General features: G+C 44.8%; 1 protein-coding gene across 13 annotated transcripts in view; it reads right to left on the bottom strand.

The window, feature by feature from the left end:
- The window catches only part of CAST (calpastatin), a 513209-nt gene that overhangs the window by 276037 nt on the left and 217272 nt on the right, over nucleotides 1-19900 (bottom strand). For all 13 annotated transcript variants that reach the window (XM_069225757.1, XM_069225792.1, XM_069225782.1 and 10 more), the window contains 3 exons: nucleotides 17311-17358; nucleotides 15478-15531; nucleotides 11694-11741 (listed from right to left, as the gene is read on the bottom strand). In XM_069225757.1, coding sequence (XP_069081858.1) covers nucleotides 11694-11741; nucleotides 15478-15531; nucleotides 17311-17358 — 150 coding nt within the window. The remainder of the gene's footprint in view (nucleotides 1-11693; nucleotides 11742-15477; nucleotides 15532-17310; nucleotides 17359-19900) is intronic.

Raw genomic sequence — 19900 nt, 5'->3', positions numbered from 1 at the left:
GTTGTAGAAAATATACAAAGGGTGCCCACTGGATGATAACTGTGCATCAGCACTAGAAGTTGTGGCACTGAGCAGCAGCACAGTAGAGAAGACAACCAAGCAAGCCACCGAACGCCTTTCAGTGAACGCCAGTAGACCTGCAGTGATTTCGGCAAGCTCTTTTCCAATATGACATTCATGAAAATTACTCATTTCTTCGAGTGCAAAGGAGCTGGGAAAAGGGTTTAATGAATTAAAGCACAACAGACTAAATGTCAGTTGCATTAATCAAAAGCTTTCCTCTCTCTGAAATGAACCCTTGGAGGTGAAGTTAATGCTCAGTCACAAAACCTTCCTTTCTTCCCAATGTCTGCCTCCACTGGAACCCACTCTCCACTGAAGAAAACTCCAGAAACATTGGTTCAATTGTAATATGTATGTGTTGGACTGTTGCCTCTTTCACTATATCTCACTATGTGAAAGCTCATTGAGACGTGGAGCTTAAGACCCACTCTGTTAATTATGTCACTGTAACAATTCGCCATCCAAACAATATATGTTTATAAATATATTGTAAGGAAATGCCTCCTGGGCATGGTTGCCCCCTGACTTTTTGCCTTTGCTGATGCTATGTTTACAATTGAAAGTGTGCTGAGGCCTGCTAACCAGGCCCCAGCACCAGTGTTCTTTCCCTAACCTGTACTTTTGTATCCACAATTGGCAGACCCTGGCATCCAGATAAGTCCCTTGTAACTGGTACTTCTAGTACCAAGGGCCCTGATGCCAAGGAAGGTCTCTAAGGGCTGCAGCATGTCTTATGCCACCCTGGAGACCTCTCACTCAGCACAGACACACTGCTTGCCAGCTTGTGTGTGCTAGTGAGGACAAAACGAGTAAGTCGACATGGCACTCCCCTCAGGGTGCCATGCCAGCCTCTCACTGCCTATGCAGTATAGGTAAGACACCCCTCTAGCAGGCCTTACAGCCCTAAGGCAGGGTGCACTATACCATAGGTGAGGGTACCAGTGCATGAGCATGGTACCCCTACAGTGTCTAAACAAAACCTTAGACATTGTAAGTGCAGGGTAGCCATAAGAGTATATGGTCTGGGAGTTTGTCAAACACGAACTCCACAGCACCATAATGGCTACACTGAAAACTGGGAAGTTTGGTATCAAACTTCTCAGCACAATAAATGCACACTGATGCCAGTGTACATTTTATTGCAAAATACACCCCAGAGGGCACCTTAGAGGTGCCCCCTGAAACTTAACCGACTATCTGTGTAGGCTGACTAGTTCCAGCAGCCTGCCACACTAGAGACATGTTGCTGGCCCCATGGGGAGAGTGCCTTTGTCACTCTGAGACCAGTAACAAAGCCTGCACTGGGTGGAGATGCTAACACCTCCCCCAGGCAGGAGCTGTAACACCTGGCGGTGAGCCTCAAAGGCTCACCCCTTTGTCACAGCACCGCAGGACACTCCAGCTAGTGGAGTTGCCCGCCCCCTCCGGCCCGGCCCCCACTTTTGGCGGCAAGGCCGGAGAAAATAATGAGAATAACAAGGAGGAGTCACTGGCCGGTCAGGACAGCCCCTAAGGTGTCCTGAGCTGAGGTGACTCTAACTTTTAGAAATCCTCCATCTTGCAGATGGAGGATTCCCCCAATAGGGTTAGGATTGTGACCCCCTCCCCTTGGGAGGAGGCACCAAGAGGGTGTACCCACCCTAAGGGCTAGTAGCCATTGGCTACTAACCCCCCAGACCTAAACACGCCCTTAAATTTAGTATTTAAGGGCTACCCTGAACCCTAGAAAATTAGATTCCTGCAAACTACAAGAAGAAGGACTGCCCAGCTGAAAACCCCTGCAGAGGAAGACCAGAAGACGACAACTGCCTTGGCTCCAGAAACTCACCGGCCTGTCTCCTGCCTTCCAAAGATCCTACTCCAGCGACGCCTTCCAAAGGGACCAGCGACCTCGACATCCTCTGAGGACTGCCCCTGCTTCGAAAAGACAAGAAACTCCCGAGGACAGCGGACCTGCTCCAAGAAAGGCTGCAACTTTGTTTCCAGCAGCCTTGAAAGAATCCTGCAAGCTCCCCGCAAGAAGCGTGAGACTTGCAACACTGCACCCGGCGACCCCGACTCGGCTGGTGGAGATCCAACACCTCAGGAGGGACCCCAGGACTACTCTGATACTGTGAGTACAAAAACCTGTCCCCCCTGAGCCCCCACAGCGCCGCCTGCAGAGGGAATCCTGAGGCTTCCCCTGACCGCGACTCTCTGAAACCTAAGTCCCGACGCCTGGAACAGACCCTGCACCCGCAGCCCCCAGGACCTGAAGGACTGAACTTTCACTGGAGAAGTGACCCCCAGGAGTCCCCCTCCCTTGCCCAGGTGGAGGTTTCCCCGAGGAACCCCCCCCCCTTGCCTGCCTGCAGCGCTGAAGAGATCCCGTGATCTCTCATTGACTAACATTGCGAACCCGACGCTTGTTTCTACACTGCACCCGGCCGCCCCCGCGCCGCTAAGGGTGAAATTTCTGTGTGGGCTTGTGTCCCCCCCGGTGCCCTACAAAACCCCCCTGGTCTGCCCTCCGAAGACGCGGGTACTTACCTGCAAGCCGACCGGAACCGGGGCACCCCCTTCTCTCCATTCTAGCCTATGCGTTTTGGGCACCGCTTTGAACTCTGCACCTGACCGGCCCTGAGCTGCTGGTGTGGTGACTTTGGGGTTGCTCTGAACCCCCAACGGTGGGCTACCTTGGACCAAGAACTGAACCCTGTAAGTGTCTTACTTACCTGGTAAAACTAACAAAAACTTACCTCCCCCAGGAACTGTGAAAATTGCACTGTGTCCACTTTTGAAATAGCTATTTGTCAATAACTTGAAAAGTATACATGCAATTGAAATGATTCAAAGTTCCTAATGTACTTACCTGCAATACCTTTCAAACAATATATTACATGTTAAATTTGAACCTGTGGTTCTTAAAATAAACTAAGAAAAGATATTTTTCTATACAAAACCTATTGGCTGGATTTGTCTCGGAGTGTGTGTACCTCATTTATTGTCTATGTGTATGTACAACAAATGCTTAACACTACTCCTTGGATAAGCCTACTGCTCGACCACACTACCACAAAATAGAGCATTAGTATTATCTCTTTTTACCACTATTTTACCTCTAAGGGGAACCCTTGGACTCTGTGCATGCTATTCCTTACTTTGAAATAGCACATACAGAGCCAACTTCCTACATTGGTGGATCAGCGGTGGGGTACAAGACTTTGCATTTGCTGGACTACTCAGCCAATACCTGATCACACGACAAATTCCAAAATTGTCATTAGAAATTGATTTTTGCAATTTGAAAAGTTTTCTAAATTCTTAAAAGACCTGCTAGGGCCTTGTGTTAGATCCTGTTTAGCATTTCTTTTAGAGTTTAAAAGTTTGTAAAAGTTTGAATTAGATTCTAGAACCAGTTGTAGATTCTTAAAAAGTATTCCAACTTTTAGAAGCAAAATGTCTAGCACAGATGTGACTGTGGTGGAACTCGACACCACACCTTACCTCCATCTTAAGATGAGGGAGCTAAGGTCACTCTGTAAAATAAAGAAAATAACAAAGGGCCCCAAACCTACCAAAATACAGCTCCAGGAGCTTCTGGCAGAGTTTGAAAAGGCCAACCCCTCTGAGGGTGGCAACTCAGAGGAAGAAGATAGTGACTTGGAGGAAAATTCCCCCCTACCAGTCCTATCTAGGGAGAACAGGGTCCCTCAAACCCTGACTCCAAAAATAATAGTCAGAGATGCTGGTTCCCTCACAGGAGAGACCAACACCTCTGAAATCACTGAGGATAACCCCAGTGAAGAGGACATCCAGTTAGCCAGGATGGCCAAAAGATTGGCTTTGGAAAGACAGATCCTAGCCATAGAGAGGGAAAGACAAGAGATGGGCCTAGGACCCATCAATGGTGGCAGCAACATAAATAGGGTCAGAGATTCTCCTGACATATTGAAAATCCCTAAAGGGATTGTAACTAAATATGAAGATGGTGATGACATCACCAAATGGTTCACAGCTTTTGAGAGGGCTTGTGTAACCAGAAAAGTGAACAGATCTCACTGGGGTGCTCTCCTTTGGGAAATGTTCACAGGAAAGTGTAGGGATAGACTCCTCACACTCTCTGGACAAGATGCAGAATCTTATGACTTCATGAAGGGTACCCTGATTGAGGGCTTTGGATTCTCCACTGAGGAGTATAGGATTAGATTCAGGGGGGGCTCAAAAATCCTCGAGCCAGACCTGGGTTGACTTTGTAGACTACTCAGTGAAAACACTAGATGGTTGGATTCAAGGCAGTGGTGTAAGTAATTATGATGGGCTGTACAATTTATTTGTGAAAGAACACCTATTGAGTAATTGTTTCAATGATAAACTGCATCAGCATCTGGTAGACCTAGGACCAATTTCTCCCCAAGAATTGGGAAAGAAGGCGGACCATTGGGTCAAGACAAGGGTGTCCAAGACTTCAACAGGGGGTGACCAAAAGAAAGGGGTCACAAAGACTCCCCAGGGGAAGGGTGATGAGACAACCAAAACTAAAAATAGTAAAGAGTCTTCTACAGGCCCCCAAAAACCTGCACAGGAGGGTGGGCCCAGAGCCTCTTCACAAAACAATGGGTACAAGGGTAAAAACTTTGATCCCAAAAAGGCCTGGTGTCATAGCTGTAAACAGCATGGACACCAAACCGGAGACAAGGCCTGTCCCAAGAAAGGTTCCACTCCAAACTCCCATCCAGGTAACACTGGTATGGCTAGTCTCCAAGTGGGATCAACAGTGTGCCCAGAGCAAATCAGGGTCCAGACTGAAGCTACTCTAGTTTCTGAGGGTGGGGTGGATTTAGCCACACTAGCTGTCTGGCCGCCTAACATGCAAAAATACAGACAGCAACTCTTAATTAATGGGACTAGAATAGAGGGCCTGAGGGATACAGGTGCCAGTGTCACCATGGTGACAGAGAAACTGGTTTCCCCTGGCCAATACCTGACTGGAAAAACTTACACAGTCACCAACGCTGACAATCAGAGAAAAGTACATCCCATGGCAATGGTTACTTTAGAATGGGAAGGGGTCAATGGCCTGAAACAGGTGGTGGTCTCCTCAAATATCCCAGTGGACTGTCTGCTTGGAAATGACCTGGAGTCCTCAGCATGGGCTGAGGTAGAACTAAAAACCCATGCAGCAATGCTGGGTATCCCTGAACTGGTGTGTGTGAAAACAAGAGCACAGTGCAAGGCACAGGGTGAACAAGTAGAGCTGGAGTCTGGAAGAATGGCCCAGCCTACCAAGAGGAAAGGAAGGTCAGTTGGGAAACCAACTGCAACACAGCAAAAGAAAGGGAACCTCTCTTCTCAGGAAGAAGTTCTGCCCTCTGAGGGAACTGAGCCTTTGGAGCTTGAACCTTATCAGGTTGAGCTCTTAGGCCCAGGGGGACCCTCAAGGGAGGAGCTGTGTAAGGGACAAGAAACCTGTCCCTCTCTTGAAGGCCTCAGGCAGCAAGCTGCTGAAGAGTCCAAGGGCAAGAAAAATGGAACACATAGGGTCTATTGGGAAGATGGACTCCTGTACACTGAGGCCAGAGACCCCAAACCTGGTGCCACTAGGAGAGTGGTAGTGCCTCAGTCGTTCAGAGAGTTTATTCTGACCTTAGCCCATGATATTCCCCTTGCTGGGCATTTGGGACAAACCAAGACGTGGGAGAGGTTAGTCAACCACTTCTACTGGCCCAATATGTCCCAGAAGGTTAAGGAGTTTTCCCTCTCCTGCCCCACCTGTCAATCCAGTGGTAAGACAGGTGGGCACCCAAAGGCCCCCCTCATTCCACTTCCAGTGGTGGGGGTCCCCTTTGAAAGAGTGGGTGTGGACATAGTTGGTCCACTGGAACCTCCCACAGCCTCAGGAAATATGTACATCCTAGTAGTAGTGGATCATGCTACTAGGTATCCTGAAGCTATTCCCCTTAGGTCAACTACTGCCCCTGCAGTAGCCAAGGCCCTCATTGGTATCTTTACCAGAGTGGGTTTCCCTAAGGAGGTGGTGTCTGACAGAGGTACCAACTTCATGTCAGCATACCTAAAACACATGTGGAATGAGTGTGGAGTGACTTACAAATTCACTACACCATACCATCCACAAACTAATGGCTTGGTTGAGAGATTCAACAAGACATTAAAAGGCATGATCATGGGGCTCCCAGAAAAGCTCAAAAGGAGATGGGATGTCCTCTTGCCATGTCTGCTTTTCGCTTACAGAGAGGTGCCACAGAAGGGAGTAGGATTCTCACCCTTTGAACTTCTGTTTGGTCATCCTGTAAGGGGACCACTTGCTCTCGTTAAAGAAGGCTGGGAGAGACCTCTTCATGAGCCTAAACAAGACATAGTGGACTATGTACTTGGCCTTCGCTCTAGAATGGCAGAGTACATGGAAAAGGCAACCAAAAACCTTGAGGCCAGCCAACAGCTCCAGAAGTTTTGGTATGACCAAAAGGCTGCACTGGTTGAGTTCCAACCAGGACAGAAAGTCTGGGTTCTGGAGCCTGTGGCTCCCAGGGCACTCCAGGACAAATGGAGTGGCCCTTACCCAGTGCTAGAAAGGAAGAGTCAGGTCACCTACCTGGTGGACCTGGGCACAAGCAGGAGCCCCAAGAGGGTGATCCATGTGAACCGCCTTAAGCTCTTCCATGACCGGGCTGATGTAAATCTGTTGATGGTAACAGATGAGGATCAGGAGGCAGAGAGTGAACCTCTCCCTGATCTTCTGTCATCAGACCCAAAAGATGGCTCAGTAGATGGAGTGATCTACTCAGACACCCTCTCTAGCCAACAGCAAGCTGATTGTAGGAGAGTCCTACAACAGTTTCCTGAACTCTTCTCCTTAACCCCTGGTCAGACACCCCTGTGTACCCATGATGTGGACACAGGAGACAGCATGCCTGTCAAAAACAAAATCTTTAGACAGTCTGACCATGTTAAGGAAAGCATCAAGGTGGAAGTCCACAAGATGCTGGAATTGGGAGTAATTGAGCGCTCTGACAGCCCCTGGGCTAGCCCAGTGGTCTTAGTCCCCAAACCTCACACCAAAGATGGAAAGAAAGAGATGAGGTTTTGTGTGGATTACAGAGGGCTCAATTCTGTCACCAAGACAGATGCTCATCCAATTCCTAGAGCTGATGAGCTCATAGATAAATTAGGTGCTGCCAAATTCTTAAGTACCTTTGACTTGACAGCAGGGTACTGGCAAATAAAAATGGCACCTGGAGCAAAAGAGAAAACAGCATTCTCCACACCTGATGGGCATTATCAGTTTACTGTTATGCCCTTTGGTTTAAAGAATGCCCCTGCCACCTTCCAAAGGTTGGTGAATCAAGTCCTTGCTGGCTTGGAGTCCTTTAGCACAGCTTATCTTGATGATATCGCTGTCTTTAGCTCCACCTGGCAGGATCACCTGGTCCACCTGAAGAAGGTTTTGAAGGCTCTGCAATCTGCAGGCCTCTCTATCAAGGCATCCAAATGCCAGATAGGGCAGGGAACTGTGGTTTACTTGGGCCACCTTATAGGTGGAGGCCAAGTTCAGCCACTCCAACCCAAGATCCAGACTATTCTGGACTGGGTAGCTCCAAAAACCCAGACTCAAGTCAGGGCATTCCTTGGCTTGACTGGGTATTACAGGAGGTTTGTGAAGGGATATGGATCCATTGTGACAGCCCTCACTGAACTCACCTCCAAGAAAATGCCCAAGAAAGTGAACTGGACTGTGGAATGCCAACAGGCCTTTGAAACCCTGAAACAAGCAATGTGCTCAGCACCAGTTCTAAAAGCTCCAGATTATTCTAAGCAGTTCATTGTGCAGACAGATGCCTCTGAACATGGGATAGGGGCAGTTTTGTCCCAAACAAATGATGATGGCCTTGACCAGCCTGTTGCTTTCATTAGCAGGAGGTTACTCCCCAGGGAGCAGCGTTGGAGTGCCATTGAGAGGGAGGCCTTTGCTGTGGTTTGGTCCCTGAAGAAGCTGAGACCATACCTCTTTGGGACTCACTTCCTAGTTCAAACTGACCACAGACCTCTCAAATGGCTGATGCAAATGAAAGGTGAAAACCCTAAACTGTTGAGGTGGTCCATCTCCCTACAGGGAATGGACTTTATAGTGGAACACAGACCTGGGACTGCCCATGCCAATGCAGATGGCCTTTCCAGGTTCTTCCACTTAGAAAATGAAGACTCTCTTGGGAAAGGTTAGTCTCATCCTCTTTCGTTTGGGGGGGGTTGTGTAAGGAAATGCCTCCTGGGCATGGTTGCCCCCTGACTTTTTGACTTTGCTGATGCTATGTTTACAATTGAAAGTGTGCTGAGGCCTGCTAACCAGGCCCCAGCACCAGTGTTCTTTCCCTAACCTGTACTTTTGTATCCACAATTGGCAGACCCTGGCATCCAGATAAGTCCCTTGTAACTGGTACTTCTAGTACCAAGGGCCCTGATGCCAAGGAAGGTCTCTAAGGGCTGCAGCATGTCTTATGCCACCCTGGAGACCTCTCACTCAGCACAGACACACTGCTTGCCAGCTTGTGTGTGCTAGTGAGGACAAAACGAGTAAGTCGACATGGCACTCCCCTCAGGGTGCCATGCCAGCCTCTCACTGCCTATGCAGTATAGGTAAGACACCCCTCTAGCAGGCCTTACAGCCCTAAGGCAGGGTGCACTATACCATAGGTGAGGGTACCAGTGCATGAGCATGGTACCCCTACAGTGTCTAAACAAAACCTTAGACATTGTAAGTGCAGGGTAGCCATAAGAGTATATGGTCTGGGAGTTTGTCAAACACGAACTCCACAGCACCATAATGGCTACACTGAAAACTGGGAAGTTTGGTATCAAACTTCTCAGCACAATAAATGCACACTGATGCCAGTGTACATTTTATTGCAAAATACACCCCAGAGGGCACCTTAGAGGTGCCCCCTGAAACTTAACCGACTATCTGTGTAGGCTGACTAGTTCCAGCAGCCTGCCACACTAGAGACATGTTGCTGGCCCCATGGGGAGAGTGCCTTTGTCACTCTGAGGCCAGTAACAAAGCCTGCACTGGGTGAAGATGCTAACACCTCCCCCAGGCAGGAGCTGTAACACCTGGCGGTGAGCCTCAAAGGCTCACCCCTTTGTCACAGCACCGCAGGACACTCCAGCTAGTGGAGTTGCCCGCCCCCTCCGGCCCGGCCCCCACTTTTGGCGGCAAGGCCGGAGAAAATAATGAGAATAACAAGGAGGAGTCACTGGCCAGTCAGGACAGCCCCTAAGGTGTCCTGAGCTGAGGTGACTCTAACTTTTAGAAATCCTCCATCTTGCAGATGGAGGATTCCCCCAATAGGGTTAGGATTGTGACCCCCTCCCCTTGGGAGGAGGCACCAAGAGGGTGTACCCACCCTCAGGGCTAGTAGCCATTGGCTACTAACCCCCCAGACCTAAACACGCCCTTAAATTTAGTATTTAAGGGCTACCCTGAACCCTAGAAAATTAGATTCCTGCAAACTACAAGAAGAAGGACTGCCCAGCTGAAAACCCCTGCAGAGGAAGACCAGAAGACGACAACTGCCTTGGCACCAGAAACTCACCGGCCTGTCTCCTGCCTTCCAAAGATCCTGCTCCAGCGACGCCTTCCAAAGGGACCAGCGACCTCGACATCCTCTGAGGACTGCCCCTGCTTCGAAAAGACAAGAAACTCCCGAGGACAGCGGACCTGCTCCAAGAAAGGCTGCAACTTTGTTTCCAGCAGCCTTGAAAGAATCCTGCAAGCTCCCCGCAAGAAGCGTGAGACTTGCAACACTGCACCCGGCGACCCCGACTCGGCTGGTGGAGATCCAACACCTCAGGAGGGACCCCAGGACTACTCTGATACTGTGAGTACAAAAACCTGTCCCCCCTGAGCCCCCACAGCGCCGCCTGCAGAGGGAATCCCGAGGCTTCCCCTGACCGCGACTCTCTGAAACCTAAGTCCCGACGCCTGGAACAGACCCTGCACCCGCAGCCCCCAGGACCTGAAGGACTGAACTTTCACTGGAGAAGTGACCCCCAGGAGTCCCCCTCCCTTGCCCAGGTGGAGGTTTCCCCGAGGAACCCCCCCCCTTGCCTGCCTGCAGCGCTGAAGAGATCCCGTGATCTCTCATTGACTAACATTGCGAACCCGACGCTTGTTTCTACACTGCACCCGGCCGCCCCCGCGCCGCTAAGGGTGAAATTTCTGTGTGGGCTTGTGTCCCCCCCGGTGCCCTACAAAACCCCCCTGGTCTGCCCTCCGAAGACGCGGGTACTTACCTGCAAGCCGACCGGAACCGGGGCACCCCCTTCTCTCCATTCTAGCCTATGCGTTTTGGGCACCGCTTTGAACTCTGCACCTGACCGGCCCTGAGCTGCTGGTGTGGTGACTTTGGGGTTGCTCTGAACCCCCAACGGTGGGCTACCTTGGACCAAGAACTGAACCCTGTAAGTGTCTTACTTACCTGGTAAAACTAACAAAAACTTACCTCCCCCAGGAACTGTGAAAATTGCACTGTGTCCACTTTTAAAGTAGCTATTTGTCAATAACTTGAAAAGTATACATGCAATTGAAATGATTCAAAGTTCCTAATGTACTTACCTGCAATACCTTTCAAACAAGATATTACATGTTAAATTTGAACCTGTGGTTCTTAAAATAAACTAAGAAAAGATATTTTTCTATACAAAACCTATTGGCTGGATTTGTCTCTGAGTGTGTGTACCTCACTTATTGTCTATGTGTATGTACAACAAATGCTTAACACTACTCCTTGGATAAGCCTACTGCTCGACCACACTACCACAAAATAGAGCATTAGTATTATCTCTTTTTACCACTATTTTACCTCTAAGGGGAACCCTTGGACTCTGTGCATGCTATTCCTTACTTTGAAATAGCACATACAGAGCCAACTTCCTACATATATGCTTTAACTTGGTATACAGAAGTTATGGCTTTGGGAACATTTGAAAAGTGTATATTTCAATCCACTGAAGCCACTTCCTCTTGGAAACACTGGTTTCATGGCAGAAGTGCTAGATTGCATACCATTACCCACCATGGAAAAAGACTTACTCCTTCGTTTGAAGGTGTAACTTCGTAAGTATTTATATAATACAAATGGCTATGAATAATGGCAAACATTCCTTTGCCACCCCCTTTATCGATCTCAACCCTAAACCTACAACTGCGGAACATGTGCATTCAGGCGAATTCCCCCCAAACTCCCTTTTGTTGTAAATGGGTTCTACAGTTACACAAATCCATACATTCTGAATTGGTGAATTTGGGTATTCTGATCACAACTGAAATCTTTTGAGCATGCAAGTGAGAAGTAGCTACAGAAAACGAGTTATAAATCTGGCCCAACATAAAGTATAATATATACCAGCAGGAAGGTTATGCAGGGATGATAGACCTGATGTGCTGTTATTGTCCATATGTTCTTGCAAGAACGCCATCACCAATGTATGCATAAGTGGAATTGCAGAGAGTTACTATCACTCAAGTGAGTTAAGGTTTGAATAATAACACACAACAATTGCCAATGCCTCTTTTTAATCAGTATAAATGAAAATATTATGAAAACCTATAGTTAAGATTGATTGCAGTGACTCACTTCTGCAGACGGTTTACTTGATGTAGCAGATACTTTCTCTCCCTTAGTCTGAAAGACATGGATAATTTAGATTTGAAACAGAAAACAAATAACGAGATTATGTCAACTTTGTCTAGCAGTTCAAAAGATCAAAAACACTGAAAAAACAGCAACACCCTGATGATCCATTCAAAATGCAGCAATGCATCTCACTCTCCACTGCTGCAGGAAAGAACAACTAAATTAGAACAAAAGACATCTACTAGGGTCACATGTTTCTCTTAACCTGATAACAGTGAGGCCTAGTGTCTAGATACTGCATCCTGTCACCATTAGCTGCTACGTGAACATGATTGGTATGTGTCCACACCATCACTGGTACAAAGTGGTGTCTGAGCTGATTGCAATGTGGATCAAACATTGCAACAGCCCAGATGTAGACGTCAGCACTGTGATTAGGAGATGAAACATAGTATACATTGCGACCACTGAATTCAGGAGGCTAGAATTCTTTTTTCAGCATTATGCAGCACAAACTTGGCTTAAGGGCAATTGAGCACTTTAGACATGAGGAGATTAAGTGATCTGTCAATAATCACAAGATGCTGAGCTGATGCCACGTATTACACCTGGATCCCCAGTTGTAAAATGAACAGCTCTAGTCATGGAGCCACATCTCCTTTTTGCATGCACTTGTAGCAACATCTCTAACTGCGCACAATGCTGCTGTTCTTTATCTTTATTCATAAATATTCCTAATAAATATATCTGTTGCAGTATTGCCTTCATGGTGTTCTTTTTAGAACTGCAGCTGTACCAAGCGCCACATAATCTTTACATTCCTTACAATCATTTTGGATGCTCCACAGTCAATAGTTTCAAACGAGACTGAGTTATTCAAAGAGTGAATTGCTCTCGTGTCACAATTTTTACTCCACACATTTTGTACCCATTCACGCTGGTGTATTGCGAATCACTGACAGTTCTGAGAAGCAAACACATCATTATGAATGAATGCCACTCAAGCAATTCGCTCAAATCCTGAAACAATTTAAGCAACAGATTCCTCACTGAATAATATAATTTGTGTATAATTTAACGATTTCCATGATGTTAATGAGCAATAATGAATAAGAAAGCTCTTAATAGTTCATAACTCAGTCCCCGGAGTATTGTCAAACTTATATAAGTATTTTCAAAATGTGTGAGAAGAAGATCGGGAAGTCAGAGATGTACTGTGAACGATACTCAAAATCAAAAATAGAAATTCTTTTTTCTGCACAGGCCTTCGACTCAACACTTTCAGTGAGTAATTCATTTAGAAAAACTTTTTTTCTTGGATTGTCCTCCAAGTATAATTGTTGTAATTTAATAAGTACGAACACAATCATCTGCTGACATTTTTATATCAGGAAGTATGCACATAAAACAATATTTAGAGAATATTCACTACAGCAAAGAGTGTGCTGAAATATACACTTCTGCTTAAAAAACACGTTTTGTTTTTGCAAGACAATATATTGAAAAATAATCATATACAGCGAGAAACCTTTCCACTGGATAATTGAGAAGATATATTATAAATAAAAGGTGCTTTTTAATATAACGTAATAGCCCGCTTAGTGGGCTATACTGGCCATTAAAGACCTGTTCCAAGCATTAATGGCTCGAGACAAAGGTGAGGGCCTTTAACAAGGGAGTGGGACTTTATTACTAATATAGCCCAGCTATAGAGGACTATAAGGCCATTAGAACATTCTACCCATTCTGCCACTAGAGGGCAGAATGTTCTAATAAATAAAACAAAGTCATTACGGAGCCCTCCAGCTACATGAGGCCTTCCACACTGGAATGTTGGAGCTCCAGGCTTCCACCGCCTTTAGAAGTGCTGAAGCAGATGTCCTCATTTGAAATTATTAATAAATGTTTTCGTATTTTGAATAATGACTTAGTAGAAAAATGATGAATGTAGAAAAATAATGTGCACGTTTAAAAATGTGTCCTCGAAGAATGGCCTCCAGGGTTCATGAAATATACTACATTATGATTAATACTTACATAATATTGAAAATGTATTAGATTAATGTAGTAATGTGTCATATTAAGCGTCCCCTCAGTCTCCCAGTGAAAAAGATACCTCACTTGTATAGGTGGGCCAGGTGCCTGTGACAGGAAAGAGCCAAAAACATGTCAAAATTGAAGACAAACCAAAGCGGATCCAAAAGGACAGTTTGAAAGAAAACATTTTTAGGCTGACAAGTGCAGCAGAATTTCTATCGGTATAGATGGGACAATGTTGGGTGGTAGGAATTTGGTGGATTCCTGCAGATTCCGGAAGGTTCCATCATAAAAATGTGGGAAAAATGTGTGATTTTCAGCAAAGTTGGAGGTTTGCAGGGCATTGTGGGTAAGAAAATGGTGCAGGTGGATGTGAAGCACATCACCCTGGAATCAACCAGACGTTTAGTTTTCAGATGTGTCTGGGTCTTGTGGATTTTTCTACATGTCAGCGATCCAAAGTGAAAAAGTGCAGCCCTCACCATTTCAAGTTGGACGATTTTGAGAGTTACCAAGCTCTCATGGCCCAAATGTAAAACCAAAACTCCAAATAATCAAATGTCTTCTTGCTTGCCGTGGGATAAAATGTTTTATTGTGTGGGGGGAGACCTGAAAGACTGTTAGCCCCTTCAGTTGGGGTGGGGGCAGAATCAGGCCCATACTGGTTGGTAGCCACCACCCCACTATTTTTTTTATTCCATGTCATCTAGTAGACTTTCTACCCCCCCCCCGGGGTGTGGATCGGGGGTAATTGCCCAATGTGCCCACTGGTGGGCAGAACAACTTTTGCCCCATTTATTTGGGGTGGGGGTGTGACCATACCCCAACCCTCTTATTTTGAAAAACAAATCTTCCCTGGTCTCTGGTAGGGCAGATATGGCCAATAGTAATGTGCCCCCATGGGGAGCGACCCTTGCCAAAGGGGCAGCCCCCTCAAACAAAACACACAGATACACACACACAAATCCCTGGTGTCAAGGGGGTTTTCTGATTTGACTAATAATGATTTATTATTGTGTATTGATGATTGTTCCTGTACTGGAGCTATGGTAAGAACACCTTAAACGAGTCAAAAGGTTCATCGACCTATACGCGTCCCCTTGTAAGATTACTTATTAAGGACCGACGCACTAACAGAAGCCCAGAGCACTCCATTATTTTCAGTGGAGCTCGCAACATTCCAATGTTCTAATCACATGGAGAAATCAAAATTCTGCAATACTACAATGTCTGAAATACAATTTTGCACGTTTCTTCTATACAGGTGCAGAAGCTCTAATCAGTCAGAGTTTGCAGTCGTTTGGGAACCAATTGTCAGTGTCCAATGACAACTACTGTTCTGGAAAGGCACCAGTGACTAGCTTTAAATATAAAAAATACGTCAGAACTGATCATAACCATTCCATTCTACCACCACATTCCTCCCGAATTCTATTGTTATTCAATTACAATAATGTGCAGTGTTTCTATAATGGATTTTTGTTGGACTCTCCAGCACCATAAACGACGCATAAGCAGTGAAATCTCAGCTGACTTTCAAAGTCACAAATCTCCTCTCCACAGAACTATTCCTCTCTTTGGAACAGATTTGTGAAATTTATGGAATTAACACATTATTTTTCGGGTACCCCTTGAAATCAATGACAATACATTGCCAGGGACACTTGTTCTGTATTATATCTACTCATGCATATCGTCCACAAAACAACGAGAAAAAGCAATATCGGATAAAATACCATATACTCACGTCTGCAACAGGTTTACTGGTGGCTGCTGCAACCGATGGTTTCTCTGTTTTAGTCTGATAACAAGTAGTGAAATTGATACAATAATTGGAATCATATAGGTGATGCTTTTCAAATTATTTGCAGTCAACGTTAAAAAAAATACGTGCAGCTTGTATGCTCATAAATAAATATTGCATTTGGCACCACACCAACATGGACGCAAATATTGATTTCTGCGGCCGGCGAATAGTACCAATGAAGAGTGATCGATTCTGGGACATGCTACACCTACATCACAATTCTGCTGGTTTATGGCTGCACACCAAGGGCCAAGGTCTTTCAGTCTTCAGGTTAGTCTGCCTTCCAGCAAAGGTAAAGAGGACCAAACCTGATGTGCACTGGAGACATAACTGCTACCAACTCTGATGTCATGACCATCCCTGGAAGGACTCTGGGGGTTATTCTAACTTTGGAGGAGTGTTAATCCGTCCCAAAAGTGACGGTAAAGTGACGGATATACCACCAGCCGTATTACGAGTTCCATAGGATATAATGGACTCATAATACGGCTGGTGGTAAATCCGTCACTTTTCCGTCACTTTTGGGACGGATTAACACCTCCTCCAAAGTTAGAATAACCCCCTATGTATGTCTATCACCTGTCTCAGCCCGTGATACCATGATGAAGTTTGTAAGCCTCATCAGTGCATGTTTTTCCTGAAAATAATATTTCCAAAGGAATCTTGCTAATGGAATTGTAAAATCCTAACTGCTATCACATCAAAGTAATTATATTTTGAATCTACAAATGTCACCGAATGGGAGTATCTGTTGCAATAAAAGCTACAAATCAGCGGATCTTACATGTTAACTTCCAAGAACTCTTGGTTCTATCATTATTGATATTCAGTACTGCAAGTGTGTCATTTTTAGGCACTCAACCTACAATGTAAACTGGCTTGCAGAAAATGTTTTTCCATTCACCCTAGGTGATTTTTGTGTCTTCATTTTGAATGGCAATACTTTGACAACTATGGGTATATGTTATAGCATGTGCATCTTACACAAAAGGTAAAAGTTGCAACAAATATTCATTCTGACTAGTTAAAACATAACACAGACAATCTACAAAACCAGCCTTATAAGTAACAAGTCACAACAGAAGTCTCCATGGGTTTGATTAACAAAGAATATGTGTAAATTTGAAAATCCATTCCGCATAAATTTAATCTCCTTCGTTTTCTGCAGGTTCACAAAAATTGAAACCAACTCAAAAAAATGTATGCTTAGTCCTATTGTATAGCCCAATATCAATGCAGATTTCTTGCAGGGTGGAAACATGCCAGAGGTAAACTTCCACAGATCTGAAATCCTTGAATCAGGACCAGCCATTTATAGCAGTAATGCATTTAAGGTGCATGTTTAGAACTAAGGTGCTCAAAAACGTTGGGAATAAAGACTATGGGCCTGATTACAACTTTGGTGGAGGGGGTTAATCCGTCACAAATGTGCCGTATTACGAGTTCCATAGGATATAATGGACTCGTAATACGGTGGGAGGGATATCCGTCACATTTGGGGCGGATTAACCCCCTCCGCCAAAGTTGTAATCAGGCCCTAAGTATTGACTGCAACACATAGGTAATGATTTTTCTAGAGACCACACAAAAATATATGAATCGCGGATATATCTTTCACTGTGTTCTTTACTAACTGCGTTTAGAAGTATAACGTGTCCATTGTAGGTAGTACAAGATACAATTAAAACAGACCAAAAGAGATATGGAAGGCCCCACAAGTAAGACAAGAAAATATGAGTGCCATGTGTGATGTGACAGATGGTGAATACTAACCTGTGCTCCTGGCTTACTTGCAGCACTAGATGCTTTTTCACCTGTAACCTGAAAATAAGTTGTAAAACTGGTCAGTAACCGCATAATGTTTTAACAATATATTTAAACAGCAACGGAATTATCAGCATTTATGCTAATATGAAACAACAGTTTACAGGAAAACATCTCTTCAGTGGATGAAGAAATCAACAGCACATGCACTCCTAATCTAATACAAAAAGGAATAAGGTGTTTACGCAGCAACAATGACGAGGTAGAGTTAATTCATATTCTGTTCATAACATGAATTATTGAATAAACATCATACTAATAGTATCTATGGTGGCATTATGTCCTCCCTAAACCCATATTGAGCGTCTTACTGACACTGATTCGTTTGTTTTCTCTACCGTACAGAAGCAGAAAGTGGGATTAAAAAATGGTCCTTCTACCTGTGACTGCTCAGCATTAGTCAGTCTTGTCTGGGTCCACGTAATTCTGTCCAGTGTTCACTGAGGATAACGTGTGGAGATCTGTTGAGTGTCAAACGATTATCTACTAGAAATCTATCTAGCTTTCGCATTTTGATGGATCTCTCCAATTTTTGGATGAAGGGATAAACTGGCCCACAATTATGAGCTAATTATAAAAGACTTCACGATGCCACTTTAATGTGAAATGTAAGCATGTGAGCAGTCTTTTAAGTAAGCAACACACTTGCATAGCTCACTGTACGACTTCAGGTCTTGGGCTGCCTGATATCATGGGAGTCACTCATGAGCAAATGTGTGTTTCAAACAAACACTCGAACCTCTGGTAAGAATTTTTGTTCTCAGTGAGTTTGGAAGGTTTTTTCTACAGATTAGGCAGAAAAGCAGAGAAAGTGCTTCATACTATCCAAGCAAACATGACATAAAAAGCTGTAAAATGCCAGGGCCCAGTGTTTTTAAAATGTTGCCAATTATTCAAAGGATCTTTGGGAACTGAGCATCCATGAATAAAACAACACAGAACAGTCATGTGAGATCTCTGGTTTGGAACAGGACCATCTTCTACTGTATGTTATAAAAATAAAGCACTGACTCACAACTCAAAGAGGCCTACATATTATAAAGAGTACATGTCCATAACTGCATTGTAACATATTAGGTTAGTATGACGTTGATAGCGCTTATTCATTTTTTCATTTTCAGTTAAAGTCTTTATCCACGATTCGCTATAAAATCACAACGGATAATAAATATGAACACAGTACACATATTACATTAGAAAGGCATGTATCAGAAATGGGGAGGAGCCAAGTTTTATAAGTATAAATGACAAGGGCTTGAGCATTGTGCACAATAAGAAAAGGCTTGGATAAGCTGGCCCAAGCTGAGAGACTGAGGTTTGTATAACTCCCTGCATGGAAAGAGCGGTTTGATAGATTACAATATAAAAGAATAATCGGTATTGTTAACCTGAAGTAGTTAGAAACCTCGTTGACAAATCTCATTTTGCAAAAGAAGTTCATAGATAGTATTTGAAATAAGTAAAGACATTACCAAAGATTAAGTAAACAGGCATGTGCTTATATTGAGGGGTCAAGGAGTGAGTACACCATAAATAGAAACGCTGACATTTGTATCACAAACTGGCCTGTGTAGGCCCCCCATTTCCTTTTAGATACATTTGACCGATTGTTACATTTCATTTACAGACAGCTTTTACCCACGTTGTCGGACGAGCTCTTGTGGCCACACCAAACACTGACAATGGTCTCAGCGACCACCCATTGATTTTCACTGGTTGGCTTTCTTTTCATTCTCATTCTCATTGGCATTTTTCTTATTTGATGGCTTTCCTTCATCTTGTGTTTGTCCCTTCTCTGGAGCATAGCACCTGTACAATCCTTCTATGCTTTTCATTGGATGACGTGCATCTTTCAACTGCTCACAAGCAATCCACAAGGCTGAATATATTTGCTTGCTCTCACTCTTGTGTGCCGCTTCTCCCCTCAAATACCTGCTCCTACCTGCATGCTCAGAGTAGCTCCGAATTGCTTCCCCCAGCTCGCTCTTCGTTTGCCTCACCCACTCTTTTTTATTTTTTAAATAATGTATTTTCTGTACCTCTCAGTTGCTCCCCTGCCTCCTTCCTGTTACCCTCTCTCCCCCGAATGTTCATACTGATGCATAGAATGAGGAGCATCAGGCCTTTACCTCTTTTTTCCTACCAGCACAGCACTTTCCCTATGCTTGAACTCCCATAAGAAGACTTTGGGGGAAATGAGATGATTGTGCTGCCACATTGTGGCTATTATGATTCTCTGGTGATGGTCAGCAGATACAGGATAAGCACAATTCCCTACATCCTGGGGTCCTCACTTTGTTAGGTAGGAAATTTGGCTACAAGGATAGAGCAAATTTCCATAATTTGCTTCACTCTGAATGTGGAATTAACAAGCTTCCCATCCCTAAAATAAACTAATTTCACCAGTTATGCATTGATAACGTTGAGGTTGGTTTCCAGATGGTGGCAACAGAAAGGAATCCCAGTGCAATGAGGATGTCAAAAGGTTTACATTCATTCTGAGGTTGGCTGGTAGGTAACAGTGATGACTTTAAAATAA

Source organism: Pleurodeles waltl, chromosome 1_1 (assembly GCF_031143425.1).
Source record: "Pleurodeles waltl isolate 20211129_DDA chromosome 1_1, aPleWal1.hap1.20221129, whole genome shotgun sequence".
Classification (NCBI taxonomy): domain Eukaryota; kingdom Metazoa; phylum Chordata; class Amphibia; order Caudata; family Salamandridae; genus Pleurodeles; species Pleurodeles waltl.
The sequence above is the reverse complement of the archived record's forward strand: the minus strand, read 5'-3'. Positions and strand labels throughout refer to the sequence as shown.